Source organism: Saccopteryx bilineata, chromosome 1 (genome assembly GCF_036850765.1).
Source record: "Saccopteryx bilineata isolate mSacBil1 chromosome 1, mSacBil1_pri_phased_curated, whole genome shotgun sequence".
NCBI classification, from domain to species: domain Eukaryota; kingdom Metazoa; phylum Chordata; class Mammalia; order Chiroptera; family Emballonuridae; genus Saccopteryx; species Saccopteryx bilineata.
Window position 1 is genome coordinate 188,447,615 of NC_089490.1, and position 13,579 is coordinate 188,461,193.

The following is a 13,579-nucleotide window of genomic DNA, read 5'->3' on the forward strand; positions in this document are numbered from 1 at the left end:
CATTTGCTGATTTATCTCCACGGGCAGGTGAAATAAAAGACAGGATAAACAAATGGGACTATATCAAACTAAAAAGCTTTTTGCACAGCTAAAGACAAGAAGAACAAAATAAAAAGACAAACTACACAATGGGAGAATATATTTGACAATACATCTGATAAGGGGTTAATAACCAAAATTTATAAAGAACTGTAAAACTCAATACCAGGAAGACAAACAATTCAATCCAAAAATGGGCAAGGGCCCTGGCTGGTTGGCTCAGTGGTAGAGCGTCAGCCTGGCGTGCAGGAGTCCTGGGTTCGATTCCCGGCCAGGGCACACAGGAGAAGCGCCCATCTGCTTCTCCACCCCTCCCCTTCTCCTTCCTCTCTGTCTCTCTCTTCCCCTTCCGCAGCCGAGGCTCCACTGGAGCAAAGATGGCCCGGGCGCTGGGGATGGCTCTGTGGCCTCTGCCTCAGGTGCTAGAATGGCTCTGGTTGCAACTGAGCATCGCGCCCTGGTAGGCGTGCTGGGTGGATCCCGGTCGGGCGCATGTGGGTGTCTGTCTGACTGCCTCCCCGTTTCCAAGTTCAGAAAAATACAAAAAAAAAAGGGGGGGGGGCTAAAGAAATGAATAGACACTTCTCCAAAGAGGACATACAGATGGCCAATAGGCATATGAAAAAATGCTCAACATCACTAATCATTAGAGAAATGCAAATTAAAACCACAATGAGATATCACCTCACACCAGCCAGAATGGCGCTCATCAACAAAACAACACAGAATAAGTGCTGGCGAGGATGTGGAGAAAAGGCAACCCTCCTGCACTGCTGGTGGGAATGCAGACTGGTGCAGCCAGTGGAAAACAGTATGGAGATTCCTCAAAAAACTAAAAATCGAACTGCTTTTTGACCCAGCTATCCCACTTTTAGGAATATACCCCAAGAACACCATAGCACTATTTCAAAAGAAGATACGCACCCCCATGTTTATGTCAGCATTGTTCACAATAGCGAATATCTGGAAACAGCCCAAGTGTCCGTCAGAGGACGAGTAGATTAAAAAGCTTTGGCACATATATACTATGGAATACTGCTCAGCCATAAGAAATGATGACATCGGATCATTTACAACATGGATGGACCTTGATAACATTATACTGAGTGAAATAAGTAAATCAGAAAAAACTAACAACTATAAGATTCCATATATAGGTGGGACATAAAAATGAGACTCAGAGACATGACAAGAGTGTGGGGGTTATGGGGTGGGGAGGAGAGGGAGGAGGTTGGGAGAGGGGAGGAGCACAAAGAAAACCAGTTAGAAGGTGACAGAAGACAATTGGACTTTGCGTGATGGGACTGCAGCATAATCAAATGTCAAAATAACCTAGATATGTTTTCTCTGAACATATGTACCCTGATTTATCAATGTCACCCCATTAAAATTAATTTTAAAAAAAGTGATGCTGCTAAGACAAATTTATAACTAACATTTAAAATTCTAAGTTTCAAGTAAAACAAATCCTTCAAGTAGTCAAAAATCTCTAAATTACCTTTTGTTTTTCTCTATAATCTTCCCCTTCGAAGTTATAAACACTGGACTCTGTGTCCATGGTAAAGTTTCTCAGTGAGCTTTCCCCCATCTTCGAGAGCTTCTCATTCATCTCGGCGGTCTAGGGAGCAGAGACACACATGGGTGAACTAGTAGAAGTTACAAAGCCTGAGAATTATAGTCCATGTGGAGGAGGCTTTACAGCACACAAACGCTACTTTTTATGGAGATAACATTATCTATAATTCACGTATTTCCTTAGTTTTGGTTTAAAATGTTATATATTAAAAACATTATTTAATCTGTATCTCACCTTCTTTGCACCTCTTTCCAAAATACCGTCAATATCCTCATCAGTGATCTCACTCTCCTTTGAAGCAAATACATGTGTTGCCCCATGTCTAATCATTTGAAGCATTTCATCTTTCCCAATTTTGTTCAGATTCTGATCCACAAGTCTTCCTGAAAAAAGATTAGGCTGGATATTGTTAACTGAACTTTATTTACTGGAAACCTGGAATTTTAAATGTCAGATATAATACTGTGTCATTTTGCCTCAAACATCAATCAGTTTCGTTTCTTCACAAATGATCATTTTCATTTTTACATGAAATTTAAAACCACATTTTCAGTTGGTAAGCTTTGAAATGTTTCTAAATCTATTTATGTATTATGTAATGAAACCTGTTTTATACTGTCAATAAATAAAATATATACTTGAGTGGGATGAATAACAGTAATTTGGGATATGTGAAAAATCTAAAAATTTGCAAGATTTTAATTACCAATAGAAGACAGCATTATAAACAAAAGAAGTTTCTGAAAGTAGAAAAATATTAATGCTAAAACTCCCAAATCAGCCTTTTCTATTTATAATGATGAAGTAAAAACAAAAACAAAAACAAAAACCCTTTATACTGCTAAATTTTATGTAGGGACCAAAATATACAGCATCAATTTCTGAAAACATTCCAATCTTTAAGAACTGAAACTGTTGAACGCTTATTCTGAACATAGGAAAAAACACCAGAGAAATGTAATTAAGATCTTCAATTGGCAAGAATTTCATCAACTTTACAATTTGTGTTTTCAAAAATATAAGCATCAAACAAAACAAAACGAAACACCACATAGAACTGTCTTCACCCTTGGGGCCATTCACACATATATTTTTTAAAGGTTCAGTACTTGTATTAGAACAATCCCTAATAGACTGCACAACCAAACATCTGTGACTTTTATTTATTTATTTTTTTTTGTTTTTGTTTATTGTTTTCAGGGACAGAGAGAGAGTCAGAGAGAGGGATAGACAGGGACAGACAGACAGGAACGGAAAGAGATGAGAATCATCAATCATCAGTTTTTCGTTGCGAGACCTTAGTTGTTCATTGATTGCTTTCTCATATGTGCTTTGACCACGGGGCTTCAGCAGACCAAGTAACCCCTTGCTTGAGCCAGCGAGCTTGAGTCCAGGTTGGTGAGTTTTTGCTCAAACCAGATGAGCCCGCGCTGAAGCTGGCAACATTGGGGTCTCGAACCTGGGTCCTCTGCATCCCAGTCTGACGCTCTATCCACTGAGCCACTGCCTGGTCAGGCACATCTGTGACTTTTAAAGTTAGAATATATAATAGCTTGCTGTTAGACTGCTATATCTACAAATGGGATTAACAAAGCTACTAGCACAAAATATGACCAATAAAAAATAACTAAATTGAAAAACTCAAACAGATTTTCTAAGCTGACTGTAAAGAAATATTAATTAAAAAATGTTTCATGCACAAGAATAACTGAACAAGAACCACACGGCAGGTGTTTTCCCAACACATGAATAAATGTGAGAAAAACTAGTCATTACGTCATCCATAGAAACTTCATTCTTTGGCAAGCCCCAGAAGTTCCCAGAGACTTTTCCAATTAAACACTTCACCCTAATAGTTAATACAGTTCTCTTGATTCCTTGTCTGAGTCACTTCCTAGCTGTATAAACAGTGGACAAGTGACTTGCTTCTAGCTGATGTCAACCTCAAGCTGGCATGAAGACTACAGGAGATAATGGAAGTGAGACATTCAGCACACTGCCTGGCAGAAAGCAAGCACTCCCTGGTAAGCTAGAATTAACAAAACCAACTAGTAAGCAATCATTCATTGTCTTCAGGCATTCAGACACATGGCTTACAGTGCCAGGGGTCTCCAAATTTTTTACACAGGGGGTCAGTTCACTGTCCCTCAGACCACTGGAGGGCTGCCTAATATAGTGGTCCTCTCACTGACCACCAATGAAAGAGGTGCCCCTTCCAGAAGTGCAGTGGGGGCTGGATAAATGGCCTCAGGGGGCCGCATTGCGGCCCGTGGGCCATAGTTTGGGGATGCCTGGACACTATGGTTGGCATTATGGGATACTAAAGAAATGTAACATTTACACAGAAATTAGAGAATGGTTGGTAAAATCAAGACATACATAAAGTAATCAGTAAACATGTTACCTGTATTCCTCAGTTGTATATAGAAAGATAAAAGTAATATGAGGAGGAAATTATGGAGAAATTTTTTTCCATTGTGGTATTTTACATATCCCCCCCACACCACCTTTACTGTAAGCTTCACGAAAACATAAATGCTTTCCTTAAAAGCAGATCTGCACTGAGAACTAGAAATCCCCTTCAATTAATTTAAAATAAAATCCCTTTCCTCTAGTCCTATTTACATAAATGTTTATTCCATGTCTCCCTCTCACTAAATTAAAGGCCTTAAAAATAAGAACATATCAGCCTGACCAGGTGGTGGTGCAGTGGATGGAGCGTCGGACTGGGATGCGGAAGGACCCAGGTTCGAGACCCCGAGGTCGCCATCTTGAGCGCGGGCTCATCTAGCTTGAGCAAAGAGCTCACCAGCTTGAAACCAGGGTTGCTGGCTCCAGCAGGGGGTTACTCGGTCTGCTGAAGGCCCACGGTCAAGGCACATGTGAGAAAGCAATCAATGAACAACTAAGAAGTCGCAATGCGCAACGAGAAACTGATGATTGATGCTTCTCATCTCTCTCCGTTCCTGTCTGTCTGTCCCTATCTCTGCCTCTGTAAAAAAAAAAAAAAAGTCAGTTTCATTCAGCACTGTATTGTCTGCACTGGGACCTATGCCTAGCATCTGCTGGGAGCTCAATAAATACCTGCAGCCTAGAAAAAGAAGAATCATTCTTTGAGTTTCATTTTGATTTCTTTGGGATCCCTTGGATAATCAATAGTGTCAGTACGCGTAGATCACAATCACCACAGTTCTATGAAATATGTCCCATTCTGAATGCTAGGTATTTTGTGCACTGTCCTCTCTGATCCTTAAGAAACCTAAATAGTAGTTATCTTTATTCTCATCTAACAGATGAAAAGCAGGCTCAGATCGTATAAAAGAACCGCTAACTGGCAGAGTCAATATTCAAAGGTAACCCTTCCTGAGCCCAAACCCATCCTCTTAACAAACCAAAGCTTATCATCTCTGGAATATAAATAGCCTGATTCAACAGATGCTTGATAATAAGAACCTCCTTAAAAATCCAAGAAAAAGATGTGCATCAACCCAACTTGGGAAATTTTTTAAGGTTCTAATATAATAAGGCTAACCTTGTTGAATGACTATTGAATCCAGTCTGAGTTTCATCTCAGCACGTTCCACTATTCTTTCTTCTACAGTGTTATCCGTTATAAAGCGAAACACTCGGACAGTCTTGGTTTGTCCAATTCTATGTGCTCGGTCCTAGGCAAAGTATCACATCGTTTGAGTCAAATTAAAAATTCACGTAACATTTGAGTGTGTATACTAAGAAACAAATTTAAATATTCTCAAGTACAAAACTTTACAAAATTATGTAACAAAAAACTATGCTGAAAAGTCACAGTATGTTACTATTTTTTAAATTGTTTTGCTTTAATCAAATTAACTGGTTATCTCACAAGGAAAACTTTTAGGAGGCATGGAACGCATCATAGCTGGTGAGTCTGCTGAGACACTATCAGATTAATTTTACTAAACTGTACCAAGATAAAATCTACGTAACGTCTCTAGCAAGAAGAGGTAATTATAGTTTTTAAGTTTGATATGTTTTATTTTCACTGCTATGAACTCTAAAAATAATATAAAAATCCCAGTTTTTCAGTATTACCAAGTTAACTACAGACAAGTAGTCAAATTAATGATAATTCCATTTTCTTTTTAACTTCTGGTAAATTCACAAACCATATTCCTACTAAATATCCCTGTCAAAATGATCAATTTCCCTAGCTATCCTTAGAGTACAAGACGAGGTGACCAACACCAGCTATTTAATAGTTGGGTTTATAGTCACCAATAAGGTCAAGTCCTTAACAGTATCAGTCTTAAGAATTTGTAAGCTTTCTATTTAATCTATAGATCATAAATTTTCTCAAAAAAGAATGCTCTTCCTGATCTGGTCAAGGTGTTTCTGCACATGGGCCTAAATTTTAAGCATCTAATTGATGATGGGTTCATAGCTCACCATATCCATATTTCCCTTTCCTCCAAGGGCACAACTGTACCGTAATTTAGCAATTCCCTTGCAGTAAGATACACTATGTGATTAGCTCTGGCAAATGAATGTGAGGGCACTTTTAGGTCTAATGCATAAAAAATTCCTCAGCTCTCTCTCCTCCCCTTTCTGCCACCAGAATGCAGAGGGTAGAGCAGGACTCCACAGTCCTAAGGTAGGCAGAACTGTGAGATAGAAAATAAAATGGTCCCAGACTTAGGATTTTTTGACTTTTTGATGGTGTGAAAGCAATATTCATTCCACAGAAACTGGCTAGGCAAACTATAATTTTCAGTACGTTAAATGCACTTTGGACTTCTAATATTTTAAAGTCATTACGGGATTATGTCCCAAGAACATAACCCATTGTTAAGTTGAAGAGCATCTGTATCCTGATTTAGATGGAAGATCACTTGCAGAACATAGTCACTAGTCACTAAACTATCAGGTAAGAACAAAATAACATTCTACTGGGTTATGTCACTGGCATAGATTATTAGCTTGTTCCAACTAAAAAAAAAAAATCTAGCAGGAAATCAATTTATCTCTGATCTCTTACCATAGCCTGGAGATCTACTTGGGGATTCCAATCTGAATCGTACAAAATTACTACATCAGCAGTAGCAAGATTGATGCCAAGACCACCAGCACGTGTGCTCAACATGAAAACAAACTTTGTGCTGTTTGGTTCATTGTATGCATTGATGGAGTCCTGTAGACATAAAGCACAACAAATGTCAGACAATTGTTTTATCTTTCTTTTTAATTTCCCCTTCTTGAATTTTACTCACTTGTCTCTCATCATGGGGTGTCTGTCCATCCAATCTGCAATACTCGTAATTCCTCCACATGCAATAATCTTCCAAAATGTCCAATACCCTCGTCATCTGACTAAAGATTAGTACTCGTGAACCTATTGGTGAATATAATAGTACATTATCGGAAGCGTTAAAAGTAAAAATATTTAAAAAAAAAAATTTAAAGCTAACCAAAACTAACACTAGCCAATTACCCCTTAATTGTAAGTTACCTACTTGGTTACAAGGAAAACTATACATTATTTAGCACACCAATCAGTCACTCCTCCCATTTTTCCCATGATACAAACAGAAAAGGGTAATAATATACTGCTTACAAAAATTAGGGGATATTTCAAAATGAATATGAAGTGATAAAAAAAAGCATTTTTTTTATTAAACAAGAACATCAGAAAAGCAAACAAGTCAAAGAATGTTGTTAGATTATGCAAATGAGATGCAAAACCAACTTTTACCTCATTGGTGAAAATACACTCTACAAAAGGCTGAAAGTGCTGGAGCATCTGCACGTTCTCATTTATGCTTTGGGACTTGATCCTCTAATTTGGGGTAATTGTGTCTGGCCTAGGAGGCCTTGCCATCCCAAAGGCTGAATCATTATCTTTTCATTATGCATACATTTAAAAATAACCTTACACCACTATACAACTCTTCCCCATGCATGGCCTGATTACACACACACCCAATACCCAGGTCTTAATCCAGTTCTGAAGACTCAATCCAAACAAAAAGACCGTAACTGTGTCCCTCACTTATCTGCCCTATTGAAAATTATCCACCTGCCTCCCATCTCTTCAGCCAGCTGCATGATGCCTTCAATAAAATGCCTGACGGCAAAGGGATTATGTTGAAAACATGATCTGGCTGGATGAAAACTTGCTGGTGCCCTCCCACAACTCCGAGTGTACACAAAGATGTTCAATAGTCTCCATTTCCCCACAGTTTCTAACAGCTTCCATTAATGTCTGGCAACTGCCACTTCTCCCCAGCAATTCAAGTCCTGTAACTAATGAGCTTTCAAAGAAAGCTTTTTAGGAAATACAGTTCTACAAGAAGGCATAAAAAGGAAAAAGAAAAACAATTCACTAACAACTTTTACAATGTTTTTGATAGTCAATATCCTATCAGAGTCATCTACCAGTTTAACTGTCATTCTTATCAAAATACAGAGAAATACAAATGGAGAAATCTGAAATCTAAGACAAGCAGGTACAATATAGATAAAAACAAGTTTTGCCATGAGTTTCTAATTGTCGAAGCTGGCTTCATACTAAGTTTCCTATACATTTATGTAATTAAATGCACCTGTACACACACTACATACTCACTTTGACATAAAAGTCATCATGTTGTAATAAAACTGCTTTGGACCCATGCACATAATACTTAATAACTGAAAAACAATACCACAAACACAACAACACTGTCTACCAAAGGACAGTGTATTAGAAGAACTGCAAACTAAGTATACAGGTAGGAAGAGCATTCTTGGTATTTTATAACAAAAAAGGTTGGTATTTCTGAGAAAACACATATAAAATGAGAACTATCCCCCCCCCAAATCCAGGGAGTATGGTTGCCCTAATTACTAAAAAGGATTAAGGCCTATAATTTAGGGGGAGCTCAGATAATGGATAGTTTTAAAATGTTCTACACTTCAACTTCAGGAAATGCCAGAGTTGTATTTTCAAGGTATTTTAACATCAGAATTTTAAGAAAGTTTTCATTACTTCTTAATTTTATACCAGTAAAACAGATACCTTGTTCTTTTAATTTAGGAAGCAGCTTGTCTAATACTACCATTTTGCCACTGTTGGTAACCAGATGCATATCTGTCGTATAAGGTGGACCAGGTTCAGCTCCATCAAAGAGATATGGATGATTACAGCATTTCCTCAACTGCATCAGGATGTTCAATAACCTCATTTTGTCCATCTTCCCTGCAGAGTTTAGTATGTCTATGTCCTTCATTAATATCCTGGTATACCTATTGAGAAGAAAAATATCGCAAGAGGGTTCAAATGTTCCCTGATAAGTCCTTGCCACTCTATATACTCAATCCCCTTCTCCATCTCAACCCAAAATTACCTGTGTAAAACCACCCATCAACTTCTAGGGTGTGGTTACTCACCACACATTCCCTGCTTCTTAGTGCTTGTTTTTCTGTATTGCCCTCAGTGTTCTAATGCTACTTTTATGCTTTGGGACTTGAGGCCCAAAACAGAATAAATTCATCTCCTTGGGATAAATTAAAACAAAATGGTATGATACCATATTTTAAAATAAAAAGTATAACTTATAAGTTTTAAACATAATTTTAACTTGTCTTTTCCAACAAAAGAACGTCACTAATTGCATGCACTGTAGCTAGTACAGTACTTGTGTAAGAACACTAATCTGAGGAAGGAGAAAGATTCACGAGGTAAGGCAGGACAACGAGCAGATGAATACAATGAGATGAAATCTAAATAAAGGTACACAGGAGGGGCAATGAAGATGCCACAGGCCAGCTTGTAAAAAGCCTTGAATGCACACTAAGAATTTAGGTATTACTCTGCAGGAGAGAGCAATATATCCAAATACCAAAGTTTCAGAACCTTAAAATCTCTGAATAAAATAACCTCTGCAATCTATGCTTACCCATTCCAATTATGAGGCACAAATAATTTACTATTAAAGGCAACACTTTCCATCACAACTCAAACAGTTTACCAGTATGTTTAACTAAAAAAGACTTGTCTTCTCTTAGCACTGACTCACGTTTTCCTTTTGTGTGTTAGAACCATACAAGATATGCCAAGCATTTCTGCTACCCTATTCAAGACTTTCAAAAGTTTTGAGGACATTTACGATGATGGTCTGCCTTCTGTGAGGGTTCTTTTCCAGGTAACACACCCATTTCTTTAAATTACAGCCTTTCAGAATGTTTCCCCACAACTCTGGCCCCTTGGGTAAATACTTACCAATACTAAGGACAGAACTAAATGTGCCTGAGATGTGGTATAACCAGTAAAGAATAGTGTGGCTATTTCCTGCCTTTAATCACTACACTTACAAGTGCTACATTATAATATCTTTTCTCTGCAGCTACTTCATATTGTTATTGTTCATGTTAAGCTTTCTCACAAAAATAAACAACCCCCCCCAAAAACCCAAATTAAATCAGAGATCTCTAGCCTTTTGAATTTCATATGCCCATAAAATTTAGGAAAAAAAGGGAAAAGACAGAAGAAACTTACAAGGTTTTCAAGTTTTTGAAATTGTGTCCTATGCAGGTATTTAAAAACAGCTAGCATGTACCATCACCAGTTTCACACATTAACAAGGAACAGACTGTTTTAGATTAAATCAATGTAACTTTATGAAGTAAAATCACTGATTATTTTCTCACATTTGTACAAATAATCTATAACTTCATCAGAGACTAGCAGCAATTTATGATCCAGTATTTATGACCTACCAAGTTAACCACTTCTACGTTTCACGTCTATGAAACCAAAGCTTCCTTTTACAAACCTCAAGTAGACAGCTTTATATTGTATTCCTATTTAATAAACCAAACCACAAATTTAATTTTCAGATTCATAAACCTCCCATCCTAATTCTATCACCTAACAGTTTCAAGACTTTGTATCATAAATTTGATTGATAAGCCCTATGTTATATGCCCAGAAAACTCAGGATGAGTTCAATCCAACAAACAGAAATTCTTGGAAGTCACACATTACAGAATCAAAATACAAATAAAATTAGTGAAGAAATAATAGTGATATCACATACCATTCCCTTTGCATTTTGCTGAGACCCACATAAATTTTAACTTCCTTTTTTGGAGGCAAACTCTTTTCAACATCAGCCTTAATTCGACGAAGGAGGAATGGACGCAAAACCTTAATGAAGAAAAAGAGAGAAGACCTCATCTGTAACCTAAGTATTTAAATTTCAGGATCTCAAATTGCCTATTAAAGTACATGGAAAAATCCATCTGCTTGGCTATCAAGTGAGTCTTAGGACTTCTCCCTTCCAAATATGTAATAACTTATTAGTGAGTGTTTTAGTTTGCTTCACCTAAAGCAGCTATCTAGTAAAGCAGAGTGTACATATATATTCTACAATCCTTCCAATAAATTTAGCACGTTTACAGAAAACTAAAACTGGATCCAGCAGTTCTAGTACATTAAAGCTTGACAAAACAAGTGAAATAACTAGACTTTAACTAGTTATTTCACTTGTTTTGTCCTCACCGGGGGTGAGGATGGGGGGGGGGATCATTTCTTAAGTTACACCAATGTGTAACCACTATGCTGTATACCTGAAACTGAGATAATATTGAATGTCAACTGTAATTAAAAAAAAATTTTTTTTTAATGAAGTGAAAGTTGGAGAGATGTAGAATAGTTAGATCAGGCAATGGGGGGGGGGGGGGGGCAAGGGGAGAAACAATGCCCCGCTCAGGGAATATCTGTAATGCCTACAGATGTTTTTGGTTGTCACAAATGGGCTTGCTTACTGGCATCTCCAGTGTCAGTCAGGATGCTGTTAAGAGGAAACCACCTTCCCCCTCCCACAAAGAATTATCCAGACTGAAATGTCAAGAGAAGCTAAGAAAGCCAGTTAGGTCATGAAAGGCCTCATATGCCTTGCTTTATCCTGCTGACCAGAATTTAAGGCCTGGCTTTATCCTGCTGACCAGAATTTCTTAATCCGGGGGTCTGTTAGAAAAAGTTCTGTCTACCAGCTTTCACTCATGAATCTTCATAGGAAGGAACAGGGCAAAAACATAATGACTCTGCTGACAATGCACTATTAGCAGTTGTTTATACACAGTCACAGGATCTAAGAGATGGAGCGTTAGCCTTTCAGAATGGAACCCGTTTGATTCTTCTACAGAAGGTAAATGGAACTACCTTCGAAAACTTGTCTATGTTAATCCTTATTCAACTCTTCTTTCCCCCACTGTACTTTTTTTCGAACCCTAAGGGATTACTTTTCCCGTCATTAATCAGGGATTGCATCCCAGGTTCTAACAACACTAAAACTGACATGTGTCACTCCTTCCCTCCATTATAAGATCAAACAGTTAGATGGCAAGATTCAATCAGACCTGATTCTAAAGCCTCTGCATCCACTAGTTTAAATCTCAATCATTATTCCCATTGGAAATGTGCCTTAATAATACTTACCATGTGAAGCCTCTCAACTAGCTTTTGATCCCCAAGGCAATTGTTTGTATCAAACCAGGAATCAAAGTCCTAGATTAACCAACAAAACACATACTAAGATTGGAGTTAATGTTAACTACATATAATTCTACTATGCTAGCTGTATAACTGACTTCTAGAACTGTTAAGAGATGTGAATCACAAGTCATTTTAGTTCAATTCCGTTTTTCACATGTTCACCGTTGTTAGCAATTAACTTTATACCTAGTTTGAGAATACTGCTTCCAAGTATTTTTCTAAAAAATATCAAAACAATTTTCAGTGAAAATACAAGCAGTCCACCTAGAGCCACTGAAACAAAGTCAGGCCAACATGACTACCAAACAGGAATGCGAATCTATGACATTGCAAAGACAGAAAACAATTTATAAAATGAGATTCAAGTTAAAAGGCACAAAATTAAATTCTCAAGATGCACAGAAAACTTACTAAGTTACACCAGGACAACTATGTAAAAGCACAAAAAAATTAATGATTATCTACCTCAAGCAGTACTGAAAAGCAGGCCAATTCTATATAAGGAAGTGTTTAACATTTAAACAAAAACATTATTAGTCCAACCAGAGAACAATTAGGAATACTTACATCAGCTGAATTAAAGACATCTGGCAATAAAAAATTGAGAAGTGACCAGAGCTCATGCAAGTTGTTTTGAAGAGGTGTTCCAGTCAGTAGTAGTCGATTTGTAGTCTTGAATTCTCTCACTATTTCTGACAACTGAAAGAACCAAATTCATCCTTAGTATATTCTGTATATTGATCACGAAACAGCACAAATTTTCACGTCTAAATATCAAATTACCTTAGATTTTTCATTTTTGATCCTGTGAGCTTCATCTATAACTAAGTATCTCCAATTAAATTTTTTGAAAACAGACTTCTCCTTAATAAGCATTTCATAAGATGTTACACATACATCCCATTCTCCTGGTAATAAAACATCTCTGACAAAAGCAGCCTGTGTAGCAAGACAAAAAAATACATAATACAGATATAAACTATACATTAAGTGTGTTAACAATAAGCAATCTAATGTATAAGAGGAGTGGGAATAATAAAAAGGGCTAGAGTTATCTATATCAGTGTTTTTCAACCATGGATCCTGAAGTCTGCAGGGTGGTTAACTCGTGGACCCACAATAAATTTCTGGCAGACTGGTAATTGAAAAACACTGATCTGTATTATGCAAGAATCTAGCCAGCGGTTCTCAATCTGTGGGTTGCGACCCACAGGTTGAGAACCGCTAAAAGCTTTCTTATCACTAAAGATAACGTCATTAATCATGTAAGTGTTAAAGCCATTTAGGAAAAAAATTGGAAAATTTAAGATTCTTAAAATGTTTTCTTCCTTTAATTCTACTAGGTCCTGAGATTCTAAGGAGATGGGTTTAGGCAAAGTTGAAGGGGTGGAGAGTTCTGACATAAAGAAAGTGAACCCTGGCCTGCTGGCTCAGTGGTAGAGTATTGGCCC

General features: G+C 37.4%; 1 protein-coding gene across 1 annotated transcript in view; it reads right to left on the reverse strand.

Annotated features, from left to right (window-relative positions):
• SMARCA5 (SWI/SNF related, matrix associated, actin dependent regulator of chromatin, subfamily a, member 5) overlaps positions 1 to 13,579 on the reverse strand; it is a 39,935-nt gene that overhangs the window by 9,799 nt on the left and 16,557 nt on the right. Inside the window, exons 7-16 of the mRNA XM_066232774.1 lie at positions 12,912 to 13,067; positions 12,696 to 12,827; positions 12,072 to 12,140; positions 10,669 to 10,778; positions 8,649 to 8,875; positions 6,862 to 6,983; positions 6,630 to 6,782; positions 5,148 to 5,280; positions 1,850 to 1,998; positions 1,538 to 1,657 (exon numbers count right to left, since the gene is read on the reverse strand). Coding sequence (XP_066088871.1) covers positions 1,538 to 1,657; positions 1,850 to 1,998; positions 5,148 to 5,280; positions 6,630 to 6,782; positions 6,862 to 6,983; positions 8,649 to 8,875; positions 10,669 to 10,778; positions 12,072 to 12,140; positions 12,696 to 12,827; positions 12,912 to 13,067 — 1,371 coding nt within the window. The remainder of the gene's footprint in view (positions 1 to 1,537; positions 1,658 to 1,849; positions 1,999 to 5,147; positions 5,281 to 6,629; positions 6,783 to 6,861; positions 6,984 to 8,648; positions 8,876 to 10,668; positions 10,779 to 12,071; positions 12,141 to 12,695; positions 12,828 to 12,911; positions 13,068 to 13,579) is intronic.